The 27,476-nt window shown below is 40.7% G+C and overlaps 1 protein-coding gene across 1 annotated transcript; it reads right to left on the reverse strand.

Annotated features, from left to right (window-relative positions):
* LOC122077882 (sacsin-like) lies at positions 1–27,342 on the reverse strand (the record flags this gene model as incomplete). The annotated part of the gene is made up of 6 exons (XM_042643781.1): positions 1–523; positions 614–949; positions 1,070–1,309; positions 15,804–16,098; positions 16,913–18,420; positions 21,344–27,342. Coding segments are annotated over 6 exons (8,901 nt in total), but the record flags the coding sequence as incomplete, so codon positions are not given.
* Positions 27,343–27,476: the final 134 nt, after the last annotated feature.

The raw sequence follows: 27,476 nt of genomic DNA on the forward strand, positions 1-27,476 counted from the left end.
TCAGTTGGGTCCCCAACAGCTGAGGTACATAACTTTCCTGAGCGGCTCCTCTGACTGCTTCAATTTCTCGTCGCCGACCTTCTTAGCTGTTTTCACCATTGAAGAAGTGGCCTGAGAAGAAGAGGCCTTTTTAACCTGTGAGAAGGATCTGATATTGCCCTTTTCGTGCTGATGCAGCGACCCCAACACATAATTCCATCTAAAGATGCCAAAGCCACCAATTCCAGTCACCATTGATTTATCAAAGTTCTCTGTTGCCGTTCGGATCTCTGCTACTGTCAACAATTTATTGTCAACTCTATCAATAGCTGTGGAGCCATTTAGATTCAGATTTCCTTCAGTGAACTGCTTGCCAACCGTATTAGTAGTTGTGCCATTTAGAGGCAGACATCCCCCGAGGACTTTAGATACTTTAGCAACAGGGTTGTTGATTCCAATGGTTCCAAGAAATAGTGGGTGACAACCAACAGGATTGTCTTTCATAGGCCACATCTTCTTTCTCTGCCTACGTAAAGATGCAAGACTGGAGATAGAAGCTTTATTTCATTTTAATTTTCGCAATGTATTTTTCCACTCTTCTTTGTTAATTATGTCCGATAAGTAAGACCCTAACATCTCTAGAATTGAAGGCAACCCTACAGAATAACGTACCATATCATGTGAAAGTTGCATATATTCTTGAGGAGGTTCATCCATAGAAAATGCATGCAAACTAAATAGTTTAAGAGATTCCTCAATGTCCAGCCTTTGAAGCCAATAGATTTTATCTTTATCAACTTTTGCCACATTCAAGATATGTTCAGAACTGGATGTTATAATGACTCTACTTCCTTGACCAAACCAATTGAGTTCACCAGCCAAAGCATCTACTTGTTCTTTATTATCCACATCATCAAGAACAAGAAGAACCTTTTCATTGCAAAGATGGTGTTCTATCAATTTTTTCCCTCTATGATAATGACCTAAGTCAAGGTCAGTTTTGAAGATATCTTTAAGAAGTCGATTCTGCAAAGACGCAAGCCCTATGCATTGCATTGCTTGTTTGCTAACATCTTAGATAAAACTATACTTCTTGAAGGTTGAAAGGATGCCATTATAGACAATCTTAGCAATGGTTGTCTTCCCAATGCCACGGGAACCACAAATTCCTATGAATTGAATATCATTGGAACCAATACTTAGTAAAGGTAATATTTCCTTAACACGGGAATCTATACCAATAGGGTATTTGCATTCATCCAAATGTGTGCTACTGACCAATTCTTCCAGAACCCTTTTCACAATTAATTCAACAATCTTTCCTTGACCCCTACAATCATTTCATATAAGAAGAAAAAAGAAAAGAAAATCACAACAATTAATGAGATGAAAATATCTCAATCATTTAATGGAAAGCAATTAGAATAAACATAAGTTAGAATTTAGTAATAAGCAAAAATTGGAAATATGCATCAGTATATATGAAACAGGGGTGTGATGGGTCAAACACAAATATCATTGGAGAGGTGATAGGTTATAAGAGAGCCTAATTTACTACTTCATTCCAACACTAGGTGACAACGAGCTATTAAATAAACTACCTTGCTCATAAGAAATTTGAATCTCTATGATCAACCTATCAATTTTGGGCATCAAATATTGTAAAAAAACCCTGATTACATGTTAGATTGGGTTTGAAATGTCTTATTTCTTGAAAATCTTGCACCACTTGAGATACAAGGGAAAGGGTCTAATACATGGCCCACCATAGATGTTGCACCAAATTACTAATATATGGTTGATCAACAAGATACCCCTAGTCCAACCATTGCGCCAAATTTTCCATGTTTGCCATTCAAGTGGGATATTTCCTTCTTGTAATTATAAGTTCTTTACAATATGAGCTTGTATTCTTATATCCCATTCAACATGCTTAGAGAAACTCATTATAAAAATTAATCGATAGAAATGAACGGCAACATTCTTATCTAAAAAAATAATTACAACCCTTATGTTTAAAGATTTTGTAGCCATAAGAAAATCTTAGTGATAATGTTTGATTTTGATAAGGTATGTAATTCAGTTGAAGTTACTATAAAAAGGTTAAGAATCAAACTCCATACTGGGATGGGGTGGAGAGAGAAAATAGCTTAGGATGTATTGATGTATATTGAGTCCTAGCCAATCGGGTAACTGAATATACACCTTTCATATATTGGTATCCTATTTTTGGTAGGAGTATATTTTATGTAATATCAACTGAATCATATCTGTATCATATCTTTCCAGATATATACAGAATATGATGACTCATCCTATGACTCACCTTCCTTTTATCATAAGGATTCTATCCTTCCCCATTCAGTAGGTCTTATCCTATGATTCAGCTTTCCTTTCCCACAAGGATTATGAAAAACAATATTCAAAATCAATTGTGTCAACATGGTATCAAGAGCATAGTTTTTTCTTTTTTTTTTTTGGTTCTCAACTCTTACAAGCACTCGATCCTTCTCTCTTGTGCGCCTCTCTCCCTACGTTTTCTCTATCTTATGGCTACCGATCCCCCATCTCTTCCTCTTGCCACCACCACCGCAGCTGTGGTTGTGCCTCCCACGCCTCCTTCCTTTACTTCCCCTCATCACTTCCTTTCTCTCAAACTTACACCCACTAATTTTATTTTGTGGAATAAACAACTAGTGCCCTTCTTGAAAGGCCAATGCTTCTTTGGCTTTCTTAATGGTATGAACCTTTGTCTTGATGATGCAACTACAGTTACAGCCTGGCACCAATAGGATTCTCAACCAATAAGTCTCATTGCCTCCTCCCTCTCTGAAGCTATCATTCCTGTCATTCTTGACAAGGACACAAGTCATGAGATCTGGACCACCCTTTAAGCCACCTATGGCTCAACCTCCTCCACCAAATTGATGTCCCTTCATCTATGTGTTCAAAACCTCCATCAAACATCAGATGAAATTATGACTGACTTCCTCCAACGGACAAAGGCAATCATTGATGAACTGGCTGTTGCTGGGAAGCCCCTCACACCTCAGGATTTTAACATCCATGTTCTTCATGGCCTCAAAGAAGATTTGGAGGAGATTGTTCCCTCTCTTCTCACACGTCCTATGATTCCGTCCTACACAGAGCTTCACGGTCTTCTTTTGGGCCACGAGAGTATTCATGCATTTCTCAAGCTCGACTTATCAGACATCACTGTCATGCCAACTACCAATAACGCCCAATGCTCCTCCCCTTCCTCTAGTGAGAACGGTTCCTCCTCTGACTGTGGCCCTACCAAAGGTAATGGGGGGCGTGGCCAAGGACGTGGTCATGGTCTCGGAAACTTTTTCTGTACCATCTGCGATCGCACCAACCATGCAGCTACCACTTGCTTCTACCACAACCATGCACCCCAAATCTACACAATTTCCTCTCCATATAACCAACCCTGTCGTCTTGCATCTTACCCACCCTCGGCGCACTATGCTCGCCCCTCCTCCCAATGCTCTCCTTCCCACCCAACAACTCCCTAACCTGGTACCCTAACACTGGTGCCTCTCACCATGTTACCCCAGACCTCCATTCTCTCTCTACATGTAACCCCTACACAGGTACAGATCAATTACAAGTTGGCAACGGTAAGGGAATTCCCATCTCACATATTGGCTCTACCACTATTCCATCGTCTTCTCCTTCCTTTTCTTTTCATCTTTCCAATGTTTTATTTGTTCCTTCTATTTCTAAGCCTCTTCTCTCAGTCAAGAAATTTGCAAAAGAAAATAACGTCATTTTTAAATTCCATGCTTCTCATTTTGTTGTCAAGGATCAGGCAACCAAGTGGACCCTCCTCTCCGTTCTGAGTAACAATGGTCATTATAACCTTCAAGCCCCCATATCCTTCCTTATGTCAGTATTGCTGAGTGGACAATGCAAGATGGTTGGCATCGTCGCCTAGGGCATCCCCATGAGCGTCTTCTTAAGTTGATGTTACATGATAATAATATCCCGTGTCAGTCCACATGGTTGAATAAAATCTGTACAGTTTTTCAATTAGGCAAAGCCAGTTAGTTGTCATTAGGATCTTCTTCATCTGTTAATTTATTTCCCCTTGATTTGGTTTATAGTGATGTATAGGGCCCTTGTGCCACCCCTTCCCCTGAAGATTTTAAATACTTTGTCATATTTGTGGATGATTATTCAAAATATATCTGGTTTTACCCCATTGTGAATAAATCGGTTTCAAAATTTTCATGAATTTGATGCACTAGTTGAATGTCACTTTACCTGCAAACTCAAATCAATTCAAACAAATTGGGGTGGTGAAACCGTTCTCTTCCTACTTTCTTCTCTGTGCTTAGCATTGCTCATAGGGTCTCCTACCCCCATACCCATGAACAACAAGGTGCGGTTAAGCGTATTCATAGACATATAGTTAAACCGGTCTCTCCCTCCTTGCCTATGCGTATGTCCCTAAGCAATACTGGCGGTATGCCTTTGACACTGCGGTCTACCTCATTAACCACATGCCTTCCTAGGTATCTCTCAATACCCCTCCTTTCCAACTGGTTTTCCATAAGACACCTGATTACTCTTTTCTTTACAATTTTGGGTGTCAATGTTTTCCTTACCTCCATCCATACATTATCACAAAATGGACTATCATTCTACACCATGTGTCTTCCTCGGTTACAGTCCTTCTAACTCTGGATACCGTTGTCTCGACCTAGCCACAAACCGTCTCTATATAGCTCATCATGTCTATTTTGATGAGTCTTATTTCCCATTCTCCACCCACTCCCTACCTGATCCATCTCCACAGGCTCCTCTCTCCTCGGTCCTGTGGGCTTCTACCCCTATTGGTGTCTACCCTCCTTCCCCACTATTACAAGTAGCCCTACCATCTCCTTTCCCTACCCCAAACCCAAGCCCTACCACAACCCCAATCCCACTCGCCTCTCCCCTCCATATGCCGACCCCATCTCCACCTCTATCCCCTCCTCATCGTACATGTCCTCTCACATCCATCTATGCTGTAACCAACCCCCCAACACCTCAACCATTGCCCCCTCCCTCCGCACCGCCCATTAGTCTTCCACTACTCCCTCAGCCAGATCCCCCACCAACCTGACTTCATCCCATTTAGCTAAAGCCCCCCCCCCCAATGCCTTAACCGCTACCTTATCTGCTAACATTGAACCTACCTGCTTCACCCAGGCTTAGAAACTACCTGAATGGTGCCAAGTAATGGCTGAGGAATTTATTGCCCTCATTCGTAATGGTACATGGTCTTTGGTTCCCTGCTCTACTAAGATGAACTTAGTTGGTTGCAAATGGGTTTTCCAAACTAAGCACAAAGCTGACGGTTCACTTGAGAGATACAACGCTCGCTTTGTTGCCAAGGGCTTCCATCAACAGGAGGGTATGGACTACAATGACACTTTCAACCCAGTGGTCAAACAGACCGCCATTTGCTCTATCCTAGCAATTGCAATCTCTTATGGGTGGCCAATTCGCTAGTGGAACGTTTACAATACATTACATGGTTCAACCCCCAGGTTTTGAGGATAAATCTCACCCAAGCCATGTTTGTCGTCTTCACCACTCCTTATATCGGCTCAAACAAGTTCCCCGTGCTTGGTTCCTATGTATGACTCAGTTCTTGATCCAACTGGGTTTTCATGCTTCTCGAATGGACCCCTCTCTGTTCATTTATCATGAGGGTTCCACCTATGTCTATCTCTTGATTTATGTGGATGATATTATTATCATAAGTAGCTCTCCTTCACAAGTAACCATGCTCCTTCAGCGGTTGGCTAGCTGGTTCTCTATCAAGGACCTCGGTCCTTTGCATTTCTTTCTTGGTATAGCAGTCATCCAGCACCCTCTTGGCATTCTCTTATCTCAAGAGCGTTATATTGATGACCTTCTCAAACACGCTGGCATGGTTGATTGTAAGCCTGCGTAGACCCTAATGGTCATTACCACAAAGTCATTTGACTTAGGGGGTGCACCTTATTCTGATCCCACAAGGTATCGTTCCATTGTCGGTGCCCTTCAGTATATCACCCTCACGAGGCCAGATGTAAATTTTGCTGTAAATATGGCATGTCAATACATGCGTGCTCCCGCTAAGAACAATTGGACACTGGTCAAGCGTATCCCGCTATCTTAAGGCCACACGCTCTCATGGGCTTCTCCTTTAGTGCTCCATCTCCTCTTCACTACATGCAAATCAATGTTGACTGGGCTGGCAGCACCACTAATTGTCGCTCCACAGGGGGTTATGCTATCTTCCTTGGCCCAAACCTCATCTCCTAGACATCTCGCAAATAGAAAACCGTTGCACGGTCATCCATTGAGGTAGAGTATAAAGCCTTGGCTAACACTTCGGCTGAGCTAATCTGGCTGGAATCTCTATTCAAGGAACTTGGTTTACCTATCAGTGGTCCGTCAGTTCTATGGTGTGACAATCGTAGCGCCACTTACCTTTCAGCCAAATCTTTGTTTTATGCTCATACAAGTCGAGATTGACTATCATTTCGTGCGTGAACGGGTGGCCAATTGTCAACTCTCAATTCAGTTTATTTCTACCAAGGATCAAATTGTAGATGTTATGACCAAGGCATTAGCAACGACGTGGTTCCAATTTTTGTATGACAAGCTGAAGATTCGAGCTTCTCCATCTTCAACTTGAGGGGGAGTATTGATGTATATTGAGTCCTACCCAATCGGGTAACACATTATACACCTTTCATATATTGGTAGCCTAGTTTTGGTAGGAGTATATTTTGTGTAATATCAACCGAATCATATCTATATCATATCTTTCCAAATCTATACATAATATGATGACTCGTCCTATGACTCACCTTCCTTTTATCACAAAGATTCTATCCTTCCTCATACAACACGTCTTATCCTATGACTCACCTTTCCTTTCCCAAAAGGATTCTATCCTTGCTCATATAGAAAGTTTCCCTATTCTTCATAATTGTAATCGGTAAGGCAATATTACATTCATGTGTGTATATATATATATATATATATATGCAACCTAATGATTCTTAAAAAGAATAATAGTGAAAAACAATATTTAAAATCAATTGTGTCAAAAAGATGGAAGCGGAATGGGCTAATGAAATGAAATAAAGTGATAATCCATTAAAGTTTAAGATATGATAATGAGAATACCTTCAAAGTAATTTTGTGGGATGAGACTTACGTATTTTTGTTAATAACATCTCCTTTCAAACTCCCCACTACTATCATAGCTTTTCTCCAAAACTCTACAATATGGGGCGCAAAATTCTTCTCGTGCTCCCGAAATGCTTCTTCAAAACTTCCGATTTGATTCCGAACATGCGATGGATCAACGTAGAAGGATACGGGCAAGACCAGTTGACAGTTGGATATGTGGCATTGAAGGATTTGAGCAAGTTCTAGAAGGCACCATTTACTGTTGGCATATCCCTATAAGAAGACAGGGATAGAGATTTTGGAGGCATCAATTGCTCTAAGCAAGGATGGTCCAATGGCTTCTCCATTCCAAAGATTTTCACTATCAATAAAAACATTGATTCCTTTGTCTTTCAAAGTTAAATTAAGGAAGCTAGTGAAGTTATTACGAGTATCTTCGCCCCTGAAGCTGAGGAACACATCATAACTAGAAAATCTAGTTCTGAAGGTGCCACAGCTGTGGGAAGAAGCTCCATCTAGTACCTCCATGAACTTGAAGTTGTTGCAGAGAAGAAAAGATATTGAAACTGCTCTTTTCTTTCTCAAGGAACTCTCTTGATTTAACAAATTGGTTTCTAATAGGAAGTGTTGTTGTTGTCTAAACTGCCTTCCATGGTAATGGTGGCGTGACGTGCTTCCATAGTAATGTTGGACCTTTCAAGTCTTTGAGGTATGCCTTTGGAAATTACATTTCCCATTACCATGGAAGGGAGACTTAACCTTTCAAGTCTTTGAGGTATGCCTTTGGAAATTACGCTTCCCATTACCATGGAAGGGACACTTGACCTTTCAAGTCTTTGAGGTATGCCTTTGGAAATTACGCTTCCCATTACCATGGAAGGGACACTTGACCTTTCAAGTCTTTGAGCGTATGCATTTGGAAATTACGCTTTCTTTAGCTTTCTGTGTGGTGCTTGCTTGGACAGAGTTTGTTTTGGGGTAGCTTTTATGCTGGTGGAACTATGAAATCATACAAATTGCCTCATAGGAAGGTAGTTCGTAGACATGTTTGGGTTGGACCCATAAGGACAAACATTTACTGTTATGTCTTCCGTATGGCACCTAAATAATACGGATCGGCATAAACCGTCAAACCAATTGGAGTGGGTGGGCGTGCCCCCAATTATTCTTTGGGATGCTCTAGAACTTGAGATTGGATCCGCTGCTTCGTATGATTATACAAGTCAATATCCAACACTTGTTCTATTTTCTACCATTATAAGGTGAGAAATAATATATTTGAAAGCAATAAGGACATGTGTTGAATGCTAACTTATACGATTAGGTGATCGCGAGAGCAGATGATCCTTTCTCTTAGAACTTGATCATTGTTTTTCGTCTTAATGCATATTTTATTTTAGAGAAATGTTATAGAAACGAATTGTTTGTAAAGTTCAATTTAAACCAAATTAAGTTCAGTTTAGTTTCTGAAGTAATATGCAAGTGTTAAGTTTGTCTCGAATTCTTGACCCGTTTTGAAGATTGACCCGATCCGACATATTTTGGTGGTGACCCGAATGAAAAATTTTTTGAGATCTGTGATGGGAGCAGAGGGCTTGGGCCGACCGGATCGATCGCGACCCAATGGGTCGAACCGCGATTTGGAGTATATATATAATGTACTGTTGCTTGTTGAGAAAGTCATTGTATTCTAGGGTTTTCATGCAGTTAGGGTTTCAGGACGAGTTTTTCCTCGCCGCTGCTAGGGTGTAATTTCTCCTCTGCATAGTGAATCATCTTCTTCTTCGCCTGAGGACGTAGCACACCACCCTGGTGTGTGAACCTCGTTAAATCTCTGTCGTACGGATCTATTGTCTCTTTATTCGTGTTTCTTGGTGTTTGATCTAACAAATTGGTATCAGAGCTTTGGGTTACTTCGATCCATGGCTTCAACGAAATACGATATTGATAGGTTTGATGGCAACGTCAGTTTTAGTTTATGGCAGGTTCGAATGATGGTTGTTCTCACGCAACAGGGTTTGAAGAAAACCCTATTTGGGAAGGCAAAGAAACCTGTAACTATGTCCGATGATGATTGGAGCGATTTGGGTGATAAAGCCCTTTCAGCTATTCAGTTGTGTCTTTCGAATGATGTTCTACAGGAAGTTCTCTTAGAGAAAACGGCTGCAAAGTTATGGGTGAAGTTAGAGAACCTCTACCTCACCAAATCCCTCACAAATAGGTTGAGATTAAAGCAACAACTGTACACCCTTCATATGGGTGAAGGTACTTCTATTAAATCCCACATATCTGAGTTCAATTCTATTGTTACTGATTTGAAAAGGATAGATGTTAAAATAGACGATGAAGATTTGGCCCTATTATTGTTATGTTCTCTGCCTCCATCTTATAAGCATTTTAGGGATACCATGATTTATGGTAGAGAGACAATCTCTATTGAGAATGTCAAAACGAATCTGCAAAGCAAGCAGAAGATTGATGATGAGTTGACATCTACCAATAAATCTGATGGTGTTGGTTTGGTAGCTAGAGGGAGAACGAATGAAAGGGGTTCAGATGGTGATAAAAAGAAGGCTAGATCAAAATCTAAGCACAAGAATTTAACCTGCAATTACTGTAATAAAAAGGGGCATATTAAATCTGAATGTTATAAGCTTTTAAATAAGCAGAAGGTAGGTGGCGATGCTCAAAATCAACAGAAAAGAGATGATTCTGCAGAAGCTAGTATTGCTTAAGATGAGAGTGAGTCTGATATGCTTTTGGTGACTGATGATAAAGTTAGATCACAGGATAAATGGATTCTTGACTCTGGTTGTCCTACCATATGTGTCCTAATCGTGAATGGTTTTCCACATACGAATCAGTTCGAGGTGGAGTTGTGTTGATGGGAAATAATGCTTCTTGTGAATTGTAATTTGACTTTACTATATGAGACTCATCAAACACAACGTCTCTGCTAACCATAACCTTCTGTGAACTTGGATCCCACAACTTGAATTCTTTTACACATTTCTTAAAACCAAGAAAGATACACTGCTTAGACTTTGAGTCTAACTTGGAACGCTGCTCACTCTCAACATGCGTATAGGCTGGACAACCAAATATTTTTAGAATAGAATAATTTACTAGTTTTTCTGTCCATACCTCTTTAGGAATTTTACAATCAATTGCCTTTGATGGAGACCTATTGATAAGGAAATATGCCATGTTCACTGCTTCTGCCCAAAATCTCTTGCTCAACCCTGCATTCAGCCTCATACTCCGAGCTCTTTCTAGAAGTGTTCTGTTCATCTTTCAGCTACACCATTTTGTTGTGGTGTCTTTGGAACCGTGAAGTGACGTGTAATCCCTTTAGTTTTGCACAACTCTAGAAATGGCTTGTATGTGTACTCTCCTCCATTATCTGTTCTCAAGTATTTAATTTTCTTTCCTGTCTTCCTTTCTACCTCAGCCTTTCATTCCTTAAATTTAGTGAACACCTCACTTTTATGCTTCATGAAGTAGATCCAAACTTTCTTTGAGTAATCATCAACAAAGTTCACGAAGTATTCTGCCCCACCTTTAGATTTTGTTATTGAAGGACCCCATACATCGCTGTATACATAATCAAGCACCCCTTTACTCTTATATTTTGTAGTTTTGAAACTAATCTTGCACTGTTTCCCTAACACACAATACTTGCAGAAGTTCAGTTTACAAGTTTTTACTCCCTTCAACATTTTCCTTTTATGAAACTCCATCAATCCTCTTTCTCTCATGTGCCCTAACCGCATATGCCACAGATAGGTATCATCTGTATCAAATATTGCATCTGTAGTCACAAATGATCCACCTATAACTGTGCTCCCTATGAGTCTGTATAGGTTTTCTATTAGCTGTCCCTTCATGACAACCATTACACCCTTAATAACTTTGAGAACTCCATCTTCTGCTATGTACTTGCAGCCATTTAAGTCAAGTGCCTCCAAAGATATTAAGTTTTTCCTTAATTCTGATACATGTCTCACATCAGCTAAGGTTCTTACTATCCCATCAAACATCTTGATTTTGATAGTGTCTATCCCAATGGTCTTGCATATAGCATCATTCCCCATTAGGACAGACCCACCATTATATGGTTGATATGTATCAAACCAATTCTTATGTGGACACATGTGATATGAACATCCAGAATCTAAAATCCAAGAATCAGAAGGTTGATTCTTACCTGATGATATAGAGAGTACATCTCCATCATCTCCATCTGAACTGTCAGCCACGCTAGCTTCCTCAGATGCCTTATCTACACCTTTCTTCTTTAAGTCTGCCTTCCTCTTCAAGCACTCTCTCTTCAGATGACCTTCCTTCTTGCAATAGTAACAAGAGACCTTTGTCTTTGCCCCTTTTGATTTCGATCGACTCTTCCCAAATCCCTTCTGATTTGATCTCCCTCTTTCTATCTCCTTGTCACCTCCGAAAAGACCTTCTCCTTGAGATTTCGTACTACTGGCCTTCTTCCTTGTATCATTGGACATGAGGGCAGCTGCGACTTCATCCATCTCAAGGGTCTCCTTCCCGTACAAGAGAGTCGTTGCTAGGTGATCATATGATTTTGGGAGCGACGACAGAAACAGTAACGCCTTGTCTTCATCCTCGATCTTAACCTCCAGGTTTGCAAGTTTACTTACGATCTGATTGAACATGTTAAGATGCTCTAATAGATCCGTACCTTCCTCCATCTGTAGAGAATACAATTGCTTCTTCACAAACAACTTGTTCGTTAAGGACTTTGTCATGTAGATGCTTTCAAGTTTCGCCCATAACTGCGGTGCAGATTCGGTACCCACAATATATTGTAGGGCATCATCAGAAAGATTTAATCGAATAGCACTTACCGCCTTTTCCTCCATCTCTTCCCAATCTTCGTCAGTAATTTTTGCAGGTTTCTTCGACTTCCCCAACAACGTTTTCGCCAAACCTTGCTGTATCAGAAGATCCTTCATCCTTTGACGCCAGAGGGTGAAATTGTTCTTCCCATTAAACCTCTCGATGTCATACTTGACATTCGATCCCTTCCCTGCCATCGTGATAGTAAACCCTAGAAAACGGAAACCTAGAGCTCTGATACCAATTTGTAGAAACGCAACCCTAAAACGATGCAGAAGATAATGGAAAAACAAAACAAACAATGCACACGGATTTTACGAGGTTCGGCAAGGTTGCCTACGTCCCCGGTGAGATGAGATCCTGCTTCACTATCAATGGAGAATAGGGTTACAGCGCTCGTCCTCACACCTCTCAGTATTGCTTGCATTACAGAGAAAGAAACCATCACTACAAATATATAGCGAAAAAACCCTAATCCGGATTAAACTACAATTGCCACCCTAATCCGGATTAAACTACAATTGCCCTCAAATAAAAAATTCAAGCGAGGGGCTGCGCCCCCCTACAGCCCCTGCTATGCAGGGGGGCCTCCTGCCCCCTTGCAACCCCCACAGCCTGCTAACCGGCTAGCGGGACCGCCGTCCTGCCTGTCTAGGTGCTGCACCATTACTCCCTGGATTAAACTGCGACGGAATACAAGACATCATACACCAACAGTTGCATGGTACCTTATTCAGGCTTCGGCCCCAATGTTTTCCTGGTGCAAAATTATTTGGTTCAAAAGCCACATTCCTTGCCACAATTTCACTGTCTGGTGGGCCCTTATCCTCTCTCTACCAACGCAATCCTTGCTCATCCAAGACAGATTCCTACCTCTCCCAACTGCTACTTCGCTGGAACTCCACTGAAGATGTGGACCACCTCTTTCTCTTTCCCCTTCTCCTCCTCTGTCTAGAAAGGCTGCTACCAAATGTTGGCCTCAAAGGAGAAGAATCCTGCCCTTTAATAGAGAATGGAATTGGGTGGATACGACCTTCGTTGGTAAATCCAGTTGTGACTCAATTTCTATGCCACTATATACCACATTTGGATGGAGCCTTACATCAGGCAATGGACTCATAAATCTTGATCAATCTAGCAGATTTGGGATTCTATCTCCCTCGACATAACAAGCAAGCTTTCTAATGACTCCATCAGGTGCATTTCTACACCGATGAACAAGCTTATTGTTGATCCATGGGGCCTTCCACTCTTTTTGTACCATGCCCTGAGTCCCTCCTAGCTAAGGCTGGACATTTGTTTTAGTTTTCCTTTCTTTCTCCCCTTCCTCTTAATTGAAGCTCTTATATTTTTTTCCTCTTTTCTTAATACGATTGTCAGTTTAAAAAAATCTGTGGTCCCCAATAACTTCATCAATCGCAGCTGGACCTTTAATCCAATTTCCAAAACTATTACCATAATACCATCAAAATTGAACTTGAGGGCCATAGTAGGAAGAGGAATCCATTGATTCACCTCTCTATGCACCTATAGGCTGAGCTCATTCTAGACTATAGTACTCCATTTTGTGGTCCATTCCACCTGACCAAGTTCTCAATTGGTACGCTCCCCTATCAAATACCTCAGCCTCCCCCTCATCACTGCCAGATTGACAGCCACTATTGCAACCCCCCTCACCATGTTGGACCTAATGCGCAAAAGGTTGTAGCTTTGGAAGGCAAAACTTCTCTTTTATGCAGGTGGCTTGCATCTCATTAGAATTTTGATCCAATCATTCTACATTTACTGGTGTGGTGTGTTTGGTCTCCCTAAGTCCATCATCAAGGTGGTTGAGTCACTTATGTGCCCTTTTTCTTTGAAACGGTGTTCACCACATCAGTTGGGCCTCAATCTACCTCCCCAAATCTGAAGGAGGCCTTTGTTTGAGAAGAATAAATGATGTCAACCTCGCCAACCCACTGAATTTATTTGGAATTGGTCTCCAAGAGGACAACATATGGATCTCCTGAGTTTATGCTGACCCTCTTTGTAGAGAGTCTTTGGTTTGTTTCCTCCTTAGATGCTTCTTGTGTTTGGTGCAACATCCTAGAAATTAGGCACATTGCTATTTAGGCCATATCCCCAAAGATTGATGATTGCCTCTCTACCACCCTTTGGCTCGACAAGTGGCATTCTTTGGGTGTCCTCTCAGCAATGGTGAGCTCTAGAGCTATCTACTCCTCCGGTCTTGACAGAGGATCCATGATTGCCTCCATCATCTCTCATGGTGCATGCCCCCTCCCCCTTTATCTGATATTTGGAGCTCCCTCCCCTTGGTCACTGCGGTAGAGGCAATGTTGTGATTTGGCTCCCTTCGGCCCCTAGTACCTTCAGCTTCAATTCAGCTTGGGATATTGTGAGACTTACAGAATCCCCCTCCCCCTAGCACAAGATTGCATGGTTCAAAGGTCAAATTCCTCATCCAAAGTTTCACTGCTTGGCGTGCACTCTCCTACTACCTCCCCACGTAATCTTTCCTCATCCATCGCCACATCCAAGTTTCCCATTCATGCTGCCTTTACTAGAATGGCCACGAGGACATGAATTACCTGATCTTCTCTTGCCCCTTTGCTGCCTCCATTTGGAAGAAATTCCTCAATAGTTGCTGGCCTGCTAGGAGAAGTATTCTCCCCCCCCCCCCAAGAGAGAGTGGATCTGGGTTGACATGACGTTTGTTGGGAACTCCATTTGTGACAACCTGGCAAGCTAGCCTTTTGTACCTCCATCAACCACACCTGGATGGAATAAATTTTTGAAGATAGACTTCCAACTCCTATTCATTTGATAAGATTTGGAAATGCCATCTACTTTGGCATTAGCTCCAAGCTTGCCATGCTCCCTCCTTTGTCTTTAAGGGATTCCCCAAAGAAAAGGCTCATAGTTGTGCCATGGGGTATGCCCCTTTCGATCTTGCGGCCTCAGCCGCAGCCTCAGCCACTGCCACTGCCCCGCCCCTGGATAGGCTTGCTGTTTTGCTAACTTAGTTCATTTGCTCTTTTCTCTTTTCCCTTTGGGCTTGCATATTCTTTTCTTCTTCTTCGTAATACAATTTTTATTCATCCAAAAAAAATGTTCTGGAAGAGCCGAAAGCTCAGCAAAATATGCAGGCTAATCATAACAATATCACATATATGCTGGTCTAACCTTATTCCTAACCCTCCCAAAGACTCCAGAGAATCAAAGTATTAGCCCATGGTATCTTTCTTCTTTGAAAGATGTTGGCCGTAGAGTTTCAAAACACAAGGTCCAAGAATATCCAATGGATATGCCTAGCAGGGATGAAATAGTCTTAGTTAGTGGGTCGATATCTCTCTCAAAAATTCACAACGTATGAAAAGGTGAGTTTCTCTTTAGCGCCCCCCCCCCACCTCCAAAATAGAAAAAGGGTTTCTGCCTCACCACAAATCTGCAATGAACCATGTTTTTTGTTTTTTTTTTTTTTTTCCCTTTCTTTCTTTCTGAGTTAAATAAGCGAAATTAGCCCACTTTTAGGGGATTGAAAGCTAAAGAAAGACCAAGGTAAGATGGCAAATCATTTCATAGAACGCAATGCTTAAAACTTATGTGAACTTGTTTAGCATCGGATCAGTGTTACAGCAACCACAAAACAATTGTGAAGTTAAACTCACAGCAAAAAATGAAGCCATATTGTGAAAATTTTTGTCAGAATTACCATTTTTTATTTTGAAAAAAAAAAAAAAAAAAAAAAAGAGCAAAACACATCAATTGATGGGTAAGAACATAATCTACCTGTCAGAGAAAACATTTTGGCAGAGGGGACTGGGTTTGAAGGCAAACCAAGAGCCAAACCACAGGGGTCAAACATGTAATAGTAGCCACTGGAAACAATTGATAGGAGATCACATACGAAATAACAGCTAAGAAGTCCCAAACCATAGTTTAGTATACTGCCCCGAAGCGTCCAAGGAGGAAGAAGCTGGAGACTGCTTACTTCATCCCTGCTCAAGGTAGCCCCTTCAAGAATAGCTAATAAAGCTGGCCCCTGAAATTCACCTGAACCATGTACAATTCAATGAAAAAAGTTAGATGCATCTCCAGTTCAAAGCTGAAACATAATTCCACATGGCATAGGACCTATCAACCACAACCCAAATATGGAATCACAACTTGATTAACCCTGTAAACTAGTTATTTGACAGTCAAGGGGTCCTTCAGACATGAAGTCTATGCTTTAGTGTTGAGTGTGTCATAAACTTCAGACAATAACTTCATGGTTGAAAGCTATGGCTCCACAGGAGTTGAAGCTGCATTTGAACCCAGGACCTCTTCAACTTTGATAGTAGAAAACATTAGCATTGTGGGATCAAAGATTTTAACATTTAAATAAACATTCAAACAAAAATTCATGGTTGAAATCTATGCTTTTATGAGAGAAAGCTGCAACAAATCCTAGGGACCATTCAAATTGATAGTACAAAATTTCACCACTGTGAAACTTAAGCTTTTATTAGCTAAACGAGCTTCCAGACTAGAAATCAAGATTTCAGTGGTGAAGCTAACACTACCTAGGATAATAATGGCTGAAATGTTTACTTCTACAAGAACAAAATCCCCTCCAACGCCCTCTTAAGAGTTAAGAGGGGGGTAAGTGAACTAAATTGTGACTATATTTATTCATCCAAAGAAAGAAAGTCACAAATAATGCTTCACAAAAAAAAAACAGTTGCAGTCAGCAAGCAAGGGCCAATCATCTAGTATCGGGCCCAATTCACAGCCCTTTTCCATGATGAAATCATTAGTGTCATTTCTTTCACCATGAGAACAATTCTACTTGTGAAACAAAATTTGGTTAGACAACAGTCATTACCTAGATTGTGCTGGAGCAGAGACTGGCGAGGATGTTCCCGTTTGTCAAGTATTAGGTGCAGCTTCTTTGCCTGGCAGCAGTCTCCCAACTCAAGAAGATCAAACAACAAAAAATCATTGTTCCCATATAAATCCAGAAGTTCACTTATACGAGAATAGTCCATGCAAGGCAAATCCTTCGTCATTTCCTCTTCAACTAAAGATAAACAGCGAAGTGATTGTATACCCAGCCTGCTTGCCAAGTCATTGCTAATACTTGGATGTACAAAATGCTTTGCAGCAAAAGCATTTTTCTCCATCCATGGCGCATCATTGTACACAAGGTCCATTGCAGACATCAGAATACCAGATGAATCCGGAACTAGTAACGGGTTATTAGATTTCTCAGACAACCGTTTGTCTGAATAACAGTCTGCAACAGCTTCAAGGACACAACTAACAAAACTTAACTGCTCGGGTAACAACGGTGATCCTTTAACAGCATGTTGTAAACGCTGTAGAACATGGAAGTAGTCAATAGAATCAAATGTTGGTCTCACACCTAATGCTAATAGCAAATCTCTGAATTCTGACAACTCAGATGGGACAGCATACAGGTATGGATGAAATTTAACAGGAGAATCAAATGCAAGTGCTTTTGATGATATGAAATCATCTCCAATCCAAACCCATGAAACTCCACTCAGTGCAGATTTTGCAACCATGAAATCATCAGAACAAATGAATTCCTGCAATTTCAGATAAATTATAGGAATTTCCTTCTGCAATGTAGAATCAAGGGCAGCTTTGAGCACAGAATCAAACTTCAACTGACCATAAGACTTGGATAGCTCAATTAACTGAGTAGTTAAGACACCAATATTAGGGGAATCTACCCAACCAAGTTTACTTTGAAGGTAACTTGAATGGCATTCACCATCTAGTATATGCATCATAGATGACACCAACCACATTTGTGATTGAGGTCTAACAACACTTGGACATGCGACTTGACATTTGGGTAAGAGCCATGGAAGTCCTTGTAGAGGTGGATTAACATAAACAGGACACCAAGGTATTGCTTTCATTTCTGCCCAAAATTCCTCTTCTGGTTTATCACAGATGATATCACCCAAACAAGAAAATATGTCGTCATCCAAATCGCAGTTCTTCACATATGTCTTCGGTAAATGCATATGCTCCACACCCTCAGTAACCACATCGCTGCTCTGAAATATTTTAGAACTAATTTCATTGTCACTACCTTCTTGACCATTGCAGAGCTTAGATCCCAGAGCATCTAAACAGGCAAGTAGCCTCCTTCCGTAATTGAGTGCCTCTGGATCACCTGAATCATGCATCATTGACACTGACAAAGCACAATCAAGTAAGCCTGTAAATCCCAAAGTCCTTCTTAGTCCCAGGCTAACTAAAACGTCCAGCGTTTCACCATCCAAAAACTTTTCAGAAGGGAAGAATGATTCTCGATGCAGCAATTCTTTAAACCCATCAATTCGAGGATCATAAAGCCTGCAAAATAACATTTTAAGACAGAATAGTCACTACAGTCCAAAACATCAATGAAAATAAGTTTGTCTAAAATAGATCTTTTAGCTGAGTTCACAACCAGACAAAAGAGAAAATGAAAGGACAAAAAGAAGGCCAAGAGAACCAACGCTAGAGAAGAGTGCTGCTAAATATAAGCAAATAAACAGGGGATAAACCATGCACAGCCCCTCCAGAGTCCAGGCTAAATAAACAGCACTACACCCACACAAAAATATCTTTTTCTCTTTGGGGGGCACCACCCACTGAGAGGGGGGGGGCGGGGGGAAGAAATTAACAAACTTAAAACAAACTAAAAGAGACTGCGTGTGAAATAAATAACAGAATACATATGATACGGAGAGATTCTGAAGGAAAAATGCATGAACACCTTGTTGGGGGTACGATGTCTTGTATTTTGTCACATGGATTTGTGGGTTGATTTCGGTAAAGTGTATCTATATAATGTTGCTTCTCTATAATCCGAGAGGCATGATAACAAGCAGCCAGAATCCTATTCTCCATTGATAGTGAAGCAGATCTCATCTCACTAAGGACACATACAATCTAGCTCAATCACATAAATCCTTGCGTTTCGTGATTGTTTTTTCACAATTTCCATTCGTTTAGGTTTTCGTTTCTACAAATCCGTACCAGAGCTTCAATCTATTCCGGTTTCCAAGGTTCGCAATCACGATGGTAGGAAAGAACTAAGCGTTAAGTACGACATTGAGAGGTTCAATGGAAAGAACAACTTGAGCCTCTGCCAACGAAAGATGAAGGATCTTCTAATACAACATGGTTTGGAGATGATTATTGGGGAAATCGAAGAAACTGGAGAAAGTGAGTGATGAAGACTTGGAAGAGATGGGAAGAAGATGTAAGCACCATCCATCTGACTCTATCACATGACTCCCAACAAAATGTGGTGGATCTCAAATTTGCACCGGATCCGGAGGTAAGGGCAATACTCAAAAGTATTTACATGACAAAAAAGTTGTTCATGAAAAAACAGTTATATTCTCTATAGATGGAAGCAAGTTTTAAAGTATCGGTCCATATCATATCATATCGGCCCCATCGCAAGCCTAACAAGTGGAAAAAATCTATACCACCTGGACACAACAATTTTCTTTACTCAACTCCCCCCCCCCTTCCCCTTTTCAAGGTAAAGACTGACCAATGGGCCAAGGTCCTTACCAGTTCATTAGACTGGCACACTTAAGATGATGTCCAACATGAGTGGAGGACATATTCCTACACAAATACATGTGATCACACCCATAGTTCAAAATTTTAGTCAAAATACCAAAATTTTGATAGTTAATCTTCATTTCAACCCAGGTCAAAACAAAATCACCAGCATTTGACAGGTTTGCAAGGTTTCGGTTGAAATTTTAGCAAAATGACCGAAATTGTTGAAATTTCACTCGAAATGATCAAATTGGTGTAATGATTTTAAATTTTATAGTTCTTCATTCTTGGATCAGCTATATGAAATTAAATAAATATATCTTTTTATTTTTGGATATCTTAGTTACACGTTAATAGCTGGTCTATCTCATAACAATTAAAGCACTTCTATATGATAAAATAATATTCACCACACTCCCAGTTGATAAAAACAGAACACACGCAACTGGGTCACACTAACAAAAATATAAATAGTTCCATCCCTTTCTTAACAATCCTATAATCATTTGCATCAATATACATCATGTGAATCAGTTTCAAAGGGCTTGAGTTTCCTTCATTACGGTTAAGATAATTTTATCCAAATGGAAATATACTGTAGCGTCGCAGCTTAAATGGAGTCCAAGTTTTTGAAAAATATTGTCCACATCATACTTGACTTGTGGGAAGTTTAAAACTACACTAATCAAAAACTCGCCAAAATTTAGGCCAAATTTCAAAATTTTTTATAATTTCAGCCTGGCCAAGAAGAAATGCCAAACGAATCAGGGATTCAACACTGTTAGGGTTAAAATTTCAGCGTTCCGCAGAAATTTCGACACTATATCGTATCATTTCGGCAATACAGTTTAGGGTAGTATTAAAAATACCCTGTTTCGCCTGCAGGAAGAAGAAACCCACATTTCTTGCTGATTTTAGCCACCTCAACAAACTGACACTGCTGGAATACAATGTTGAGGGTTGCCACATCACTCCAACGACCTCATTTAATCCATATTGGCAGAAAATCCACAAGATTGTCAGCCAAATGTTTTAATTGCCATAGAATTCGTAATACAAGCACTAGATATAGTTCAAACTAGGGGACCGCGAAAATAAATACGGGCCAAACAAATAAATATTTCCCAAATTCGAAGGACTCAAATATGACTATGCAGTATGGGCTCGAGGTCCTGAATCATTTATCTTTTTTATTGGGGGGGCGTGTGGAGGGGATATGGTATCCTTTTTTAAAGTTTGCCTACTCTAACATCACCCTCACCTTTATCCATGTAACATAATGTAAAAACCTGAGAGAAAACCAATGATAAAATGAAGATGCAGTGTGAATCCAAACCAAAGTCCAGCAAAAAATGTTGCATGAATCTACATCATTCCAAAAAACAATAGAAGAAACCCAGAACTCCGCTCATCCAAACCCAAAGCCATCCAAAACTTGACAAGCCAAGATTTTATGATTAGAACAAAAACAAGAGCAATCTCGTAACAAAAGTTACAAAACCAACGTGGAAGAAATGAATGAAGGGTAAGTGCCAAGAAATAGAAAGGTCTCTCACATGAATACAATTGCATTCAATGTAGTCAAAAATGGAAAAGAAAGTTTGCTTTACCAAACAAAACGAAAAATCATTTTATCAAAAAGGAATCATGCAAACCATGTTACAAAATTAGGCCAAACCATTAAAGACTATAGACTGAGAAGAAAATTTCATACCTGGAAGGATGTTGCCATGACCCATCAGCTGCCAAAACAAAAGCTGTCTGTGAAAGTACATCTTTAATAGAAGTATCCTCTTCAATCAAAAGCTTTAAATCTTGCAGAATGGAAGAAAGAGCTCCTTCCCGAGAAAGGAATTCTGCCATTCGATTGAGTACATAATCCTTGTAAAATTCAACCCTTCTAGGCTCTCTCAACCCCAAAAAGCTTCTTAGAATGGTCTTTTCTCTTTCTGACTCTGTTCGAATGAATTCTTCATCCAAAAGATCTTCATGCACTCCTTCTGGTTTCAGCCATTTAGTAGGCTTGCTTAAACTAACTAATTTCCTACTTCTGTATGATTCAAACACGGGAAGATGATTTATAGTTTCAATGTGTCTACAGTCCATCTGGTCCGCAGAGAACCACTTGGATTGGAGAATGAAACTTCGAAGTTCATGCAGCTCCCCTTCTGATGCAACACCAAAAAGTTTCCCAATTTCCTGTGGCTCACCAGCAACACCTAGTAAAGCATCTAGTATGCCACTTGCAGTTGGATCCTGCACAAAATTGTTTAGTTGCGGATGATCAATTTGCACATCAGACTTCAGCAAGAAACATCCCATTTTCTCCAACAGTGAAGCCATGTTCTCACTCCAGCCATCATCCTTAATGACATTTGAATTTCTGACGAGCTGTAGAAGGCAATTTTTTCCAACTGGTAATATAGGCCACCTAGAAAAAATTGAAAGGTCATCGCAAGATGACTTCAAATAGCTCCATAGTTTACCCATCCATTCTAAATTTGGTTGACCTTCGTGACCCGGGTCCCAGTATACCTGTTTAGCATTTTGCCACTCTGCTGGAAGGAATCTGGGAAAGAGCCCCTCTAGAAGATGGCAGGTAAGCAAAGAGATATTTAAATGCCCATGTGCAGCAATATCATGCAGTTTCCTGTGAACTCCTTCTGGAATAGAGGAATCTACCAGAAGATGTGGAACTGAATCCTTAAGAAGGTCATATTCATCTCCATTGGTAACAAATATTCGTTCACCTTCACTCTTTCTGTTGAATGTCGTAAATAAACCACTGGCAAGAGGAACCAAGTGTAAACCATGCAAACAATCATAGTTACCAGGTCCTTTTATGTCACTTAAGCAGTATTCTAGTGTCATGATCATAGCATCCCTGTTCTTAAAACCACGATTCCGTCGAATCAATAGGGTCCTCAGCAATTGAGGTGTCAGGTAATGCAACAATGGGCAAACTTCCATGAATCTCTCCACCATTGGCTTAGAGACAATAACTGTAGGCAAACCTGCTTCTGATAATGCTTCTATAAGCTCGGTTGCCCGAGGAAAAGCAAAATCTGGGAAAATGGCCTGTTTGGTTGGGATCCACTGGCCCCCTCGAGCTTTAGTATAGAGGACGCGGAGACCAAGATCAGCAATAGAAATGTAGAGCTTCCTCACAAGTGATGCCCATGGTTCTAGTCCAATTTTTGTGGGCCAGAGAGTAAAAAACAGGTCACATGGGCCAACTTCTGATGCCAATTTTTCAAGCAGATGACCATAAGCAGGTGCAACTACATCCTCAAGGACGTAAATATTCCAATCAGAGCGTGCTTTTCCACCCCCTGTCATGTCACTACCAAACCAAATATCCCTTCGGTTTGATGACAACTCAAAGTATGCATTAATATGTGTTGGTAGACCTGTAGTAATTGGCAGTGGCAAGAAGCAAAATGCACGGCCCTCAAATTCCCTTCTATCTTGCACAAAATCCAAAGGAACATGAAAATAATCTGGATTGCCATCAACAGACTGTCCTTCAGTGACGTCACTTGGTTCCTCAGTCTTCAGCAGATTGACAGACTGCAAATGTGCGGCAACACAAGCCCAAGGTATAAAATTATGAGACCTGTTCTCCAAGGCTATAGATTTTTTCTTTGCACGTCCACCTCCCAAAGATTCACTAACTATCCAAACGTGTGACATATCACCAGAAGGCTTATGCTCCGTCACCATGATCTTCTGACAGTTCCACGGCAAATCACTATCAGGGGTTTTTCTTAATATGTTGAGGAACTGATCCTTGTCTATCACACTCCGCTGATTTCCATGAATAAAGCCAAGCATAGGATGCAGAGGACTGGGCTCAGATTTAGGTTCACTAATAGAGTCCCTGCTAACACGATGAAGGAGTTGCATTTCATGGCCAACTCCATCCTTCACATAAAGAGAGATAGTTTTAACATTTCGGAGAAAAAGAAGGGCCTCTGGCACAACCTCAGAAAACGAAAAAAAGAGTGATAGGACATCTTCAATTGAATACTTTTCTTTCTTTATTTGGCTCCTAGAAGCTGCACTTTCAGTCCTAAGAGGAAAACGAAAAAGTGTGCCAGGAAAAGATTGTTGCAAATCACAGCCAAAGTGTAAGAATGGAGTAAACTGATCAGGAAACTGTTCCAAAATCCTTCTCCCAACGAATCTAATTCGCAGGCCAGGGTGGGAAGGAGAGATCCCAGGCAGGTTACAGGCATGAGGATCAAACATCACAAGGTTTTCACCTGAAACAAATGCAGGGATGTCTGTAAAATGATAAACACAGTTGAAGCCAAGCCCAAATCTTCCAATTGCAAAGGGCTTCTCCAGTTTACTGTCCTGACCAATTCGTGATATTGCATAAAGATCTTGTTGGCTGAAGACAGAACTGTTGAAACAATATAAAGCAGGGCCCTGCCAATCTGCCATTTCAGGAGAAAGAACAGATGATGTCCCATACTGAGCTTTATCTAAGAGAAAGACAACCTCAGAAGCACCTGCATCCTCGGCATTCTGCACCAGCTCAAAAAGAATCCCAGGCCCATCCGCATACATTTCAACTATATGTTTAAGTCTGGTTGTCAAAGCCTCATGCTGCCCAAAGGCTTCTGCAGCCCCAGATAAACTCAAATACATTGAATCAGCACTCTCAGCAAGCAATATCCTACGAAGTGAGCATACACCAAGTTTGTCTGCAACATCATTTGAAATGTTTCCATGCACAAATTTGTGAACAGTTCTATTACCATTCATAGCCACAGTAGATGCATCAAGAAATGCAGCATCTGGATCTCCAGAATCAAGCAACCATGGTGCATCATTGTATACTAGATTGGCTGCAGGAAATAGCCTGGATGATACATCCGGTAAATAAATTTGAACCTGCTGATTCTGAAACCGAACTTCAGCCAGATGCTGCACTACCAGTACTGCAGCCCTGAGTTCTTGTGGGTCCAGCGGCATATCAGATTTTTGCACAGCCATTCTAGATAAAATATTAGCATAGTCTGTGGGCTTTAAGACTTCTCGTATGCCAAGCTCCAAAAATAATTCCCTGAAAACAGCTAAATCAACAGGGATGACACGTATATAAGGAGCCAAATGAAGAGGACCATTGAGGACAACTTCATCTGATGTTGCAAACCCATCTCCAACCCAAATCCAGCGGCACCCTTCTAGAATAGCTTTTACAATATCCATCTCATCAGAACCAACCATGCGAGTCAGTATAGAGTATATCCTTGGCATTGCTAGGGTTAACTCCTGCCGCAGTACCTGATCTGTAACAAGCTCATTGTTTTTCCCAAGTTCAAGAAGTTGGGCAGAAATTACACTTCCGGGCGGTGGGGAAGACCAGCCCAAGTTAAATGATAAGGCAGTTGAAGAACACTCACTATCCAGTATACGCATACTCGCTGAACCAAGCCACAAATCGGCACGTAATCTGACCAACTTAGGAGGTGCGACCATAGATGATACCACAGGCCAGGGTAAAGCTGGATAGGGAGCATCAACCAAAACAGGGCACCAGCATATCATTCTAAGATCATTCCAGAATTTCTCGACATCAAATTCCAAATTGCGAGGCTTGAAAGTAGTTGCCACTTGTGACAATAGTTTGTTCATTGTTCTTTGACCACCACTTGGTGAATGGAATGACCACTTAGAGGCATTCACTTCTAAGTAAGAAAGAAGCACTTTCCCCCTTAAATGTGCCTTTCTTTGGTCCTTATGCATCAATAATTCAACCTGGCGAGCACTTTGTATGACAGCCTCAGGTGATACAGATGTCCTTAGGCCCAAACCTAATAGCATGTCCAGAACACCTGATTCTTGGAATACACCAGATGGGAAACTGTCTGAATCTTCCAGAAGAGAATATAGTTCTTCATTACGAGGATCGTATAAAACCTCAGGACACTTTAGGACACCACTTAGTGTGGGGACAAACTCTAATTTTCTCAAAGCTTCTCTTAAAGATGCGTCCTCAACACACAAATGAGGTAAGTCTTGCATGATAGAAATCATCAATTTGTTACGAAATTCTGGTTGCAATTCACCAACTCTGTTTAACATCTTTAGTTTGAAGAAGCGTGCCTTCCCCATTCTCTCAATCCCATAAAACCTTAATAAAATTTCTTCTTCATTTTCTGATAAGCTGCCAATGAACTCACCTCCTAGGAAATAATCAGGAACATCAAAAGGTCGCAAGTACTTTCGAGGATTTTCTAAGTCAGAAAAATTGAAAGTCTGAGGACTAGCTCCACTATATACTTTGAAAATAGGCAACCTCCTGCAGTTTCGTATGTGATAATCAGCTATACAGTCTTTGACATACCAGTTTGGATCAAGAAGAAATTGGCGAAGCTCATTCTTCTCATCTACATCAATATTATTGTGAAATAATCGCAGGAGTCCCTCATTCGAGGAGACAACATCAAAAATTGCTTCCAATACACTAGCACCATTAACATCAGAGACATATTGAGATAACTCAAGGTGTTCAACTCCATAATTAGGGTTTAGTATCTTGCATCCAATCTTAGCAAGGAGTTCCCTCAATGTGTCTGACAATTTTTCAGCATTAATCAATTTTGAGCGCCTATAAGCTCTATACAGATACCCAGACGTGGTTGGCAAGATGGGCCAATCACAAAATATAGACAAAGTATCACATTGATCTCTCAGATACTGCCAGAAGAGCATAAACCATGATGATGATGGATGGTTAAGACTAGATTCAGGGTCCCAAAGAACACGTTCTTTATATTGCCACTGAGCAGGAAAAAATCTAGGTAGTAACTGCAGTAGACACTGAACATTGAAAACCACAATATTGGCTGTTGAGGAGATTGCAATAGCAGCCAGTCTGTTCAGTATGTCCAAAGGAATATTACGATCAATCACTCTATCAGGGATTTGTTGAAGCAGCATATATTCCAACTCACTGCAGACAAAGTATGAAATTCCTTTTGAGGCTTCAGAAAAGGATCCAAAATCACCACTTGCTAAAGGAAGCAAAGGCAGGCTACTTGCATGTTGACCAACCTCATCATCAATCAGATCTTGGAGACAGTATTCCAATAATACCAGTTTGTAAAATCTACTTGATGTAATCAGCAACTCACATCTTGTAAGGAAATGGCGTACTGTCACAGGACTGACCACTCTTTGCTTAAAACTAGAAGAATATTTCAGGAGCATGTCAAATAAAGGAGAAGACAAATGAACAATAGGCATTCCCAACAAGACAAGGGCCTCACCAAGTTCCTTACTATTACTGAACTCCTTGTCATGAAGAAAAGATTCAGAAGGTGAGACCCACTTTCCACCCTCAAGATATGAGTATAAGACTGGAATTTTACCAATACTTTTGTAGATCTGATCCACTAGAAGACTCCATGGCTCTTCAAAGGAACCTTGGGGCCATATTGAATAATACAACTTAGATGGACCTACTAACCCTCGTAGATCAAGCAGCAACCTTGTAAAAGCAGGAACTGCAACATCTTCCAATAGAAGCCTATTCCAGTCAGAACGAAGTTTTCCAACCCTGTCCATGTCAGCTCCATACCAGATGCTACGGCGGTTTGAGGAAACCTCAAAGTAACCATTGATTTGCACAGCTAATCCAGTTCTGACTGGCAAAGGAAGAAAACAGAATGCCTGGCCATGCTTCAGGACATCCTCCTGTCAAATTCAATCAATAAATCATTTGATTCAATTACAAATAATGCTCATAAAGACATCCAAAACAGTGAGGCATAATATTTTAGGCAAAACCAGTTCACAGGTTAAAACTGTAAAAGTACTAGCAGACAGAAAAA

This window comes from Macadamia integrifolia, chromosome 5 (genome assembly GCF_013358625.1).
Source record: "Macadamia integrifolia cultivar HAES 741 chromosome 5, SCU_Mint_v3, whole genome shotgun sequence".
NCBI lineage: Eukaryota > Viridiplantae > Streptophyta > Magnoliopsida > Proteales > Proteaceae > Macadamia > Macadamia integrifolia.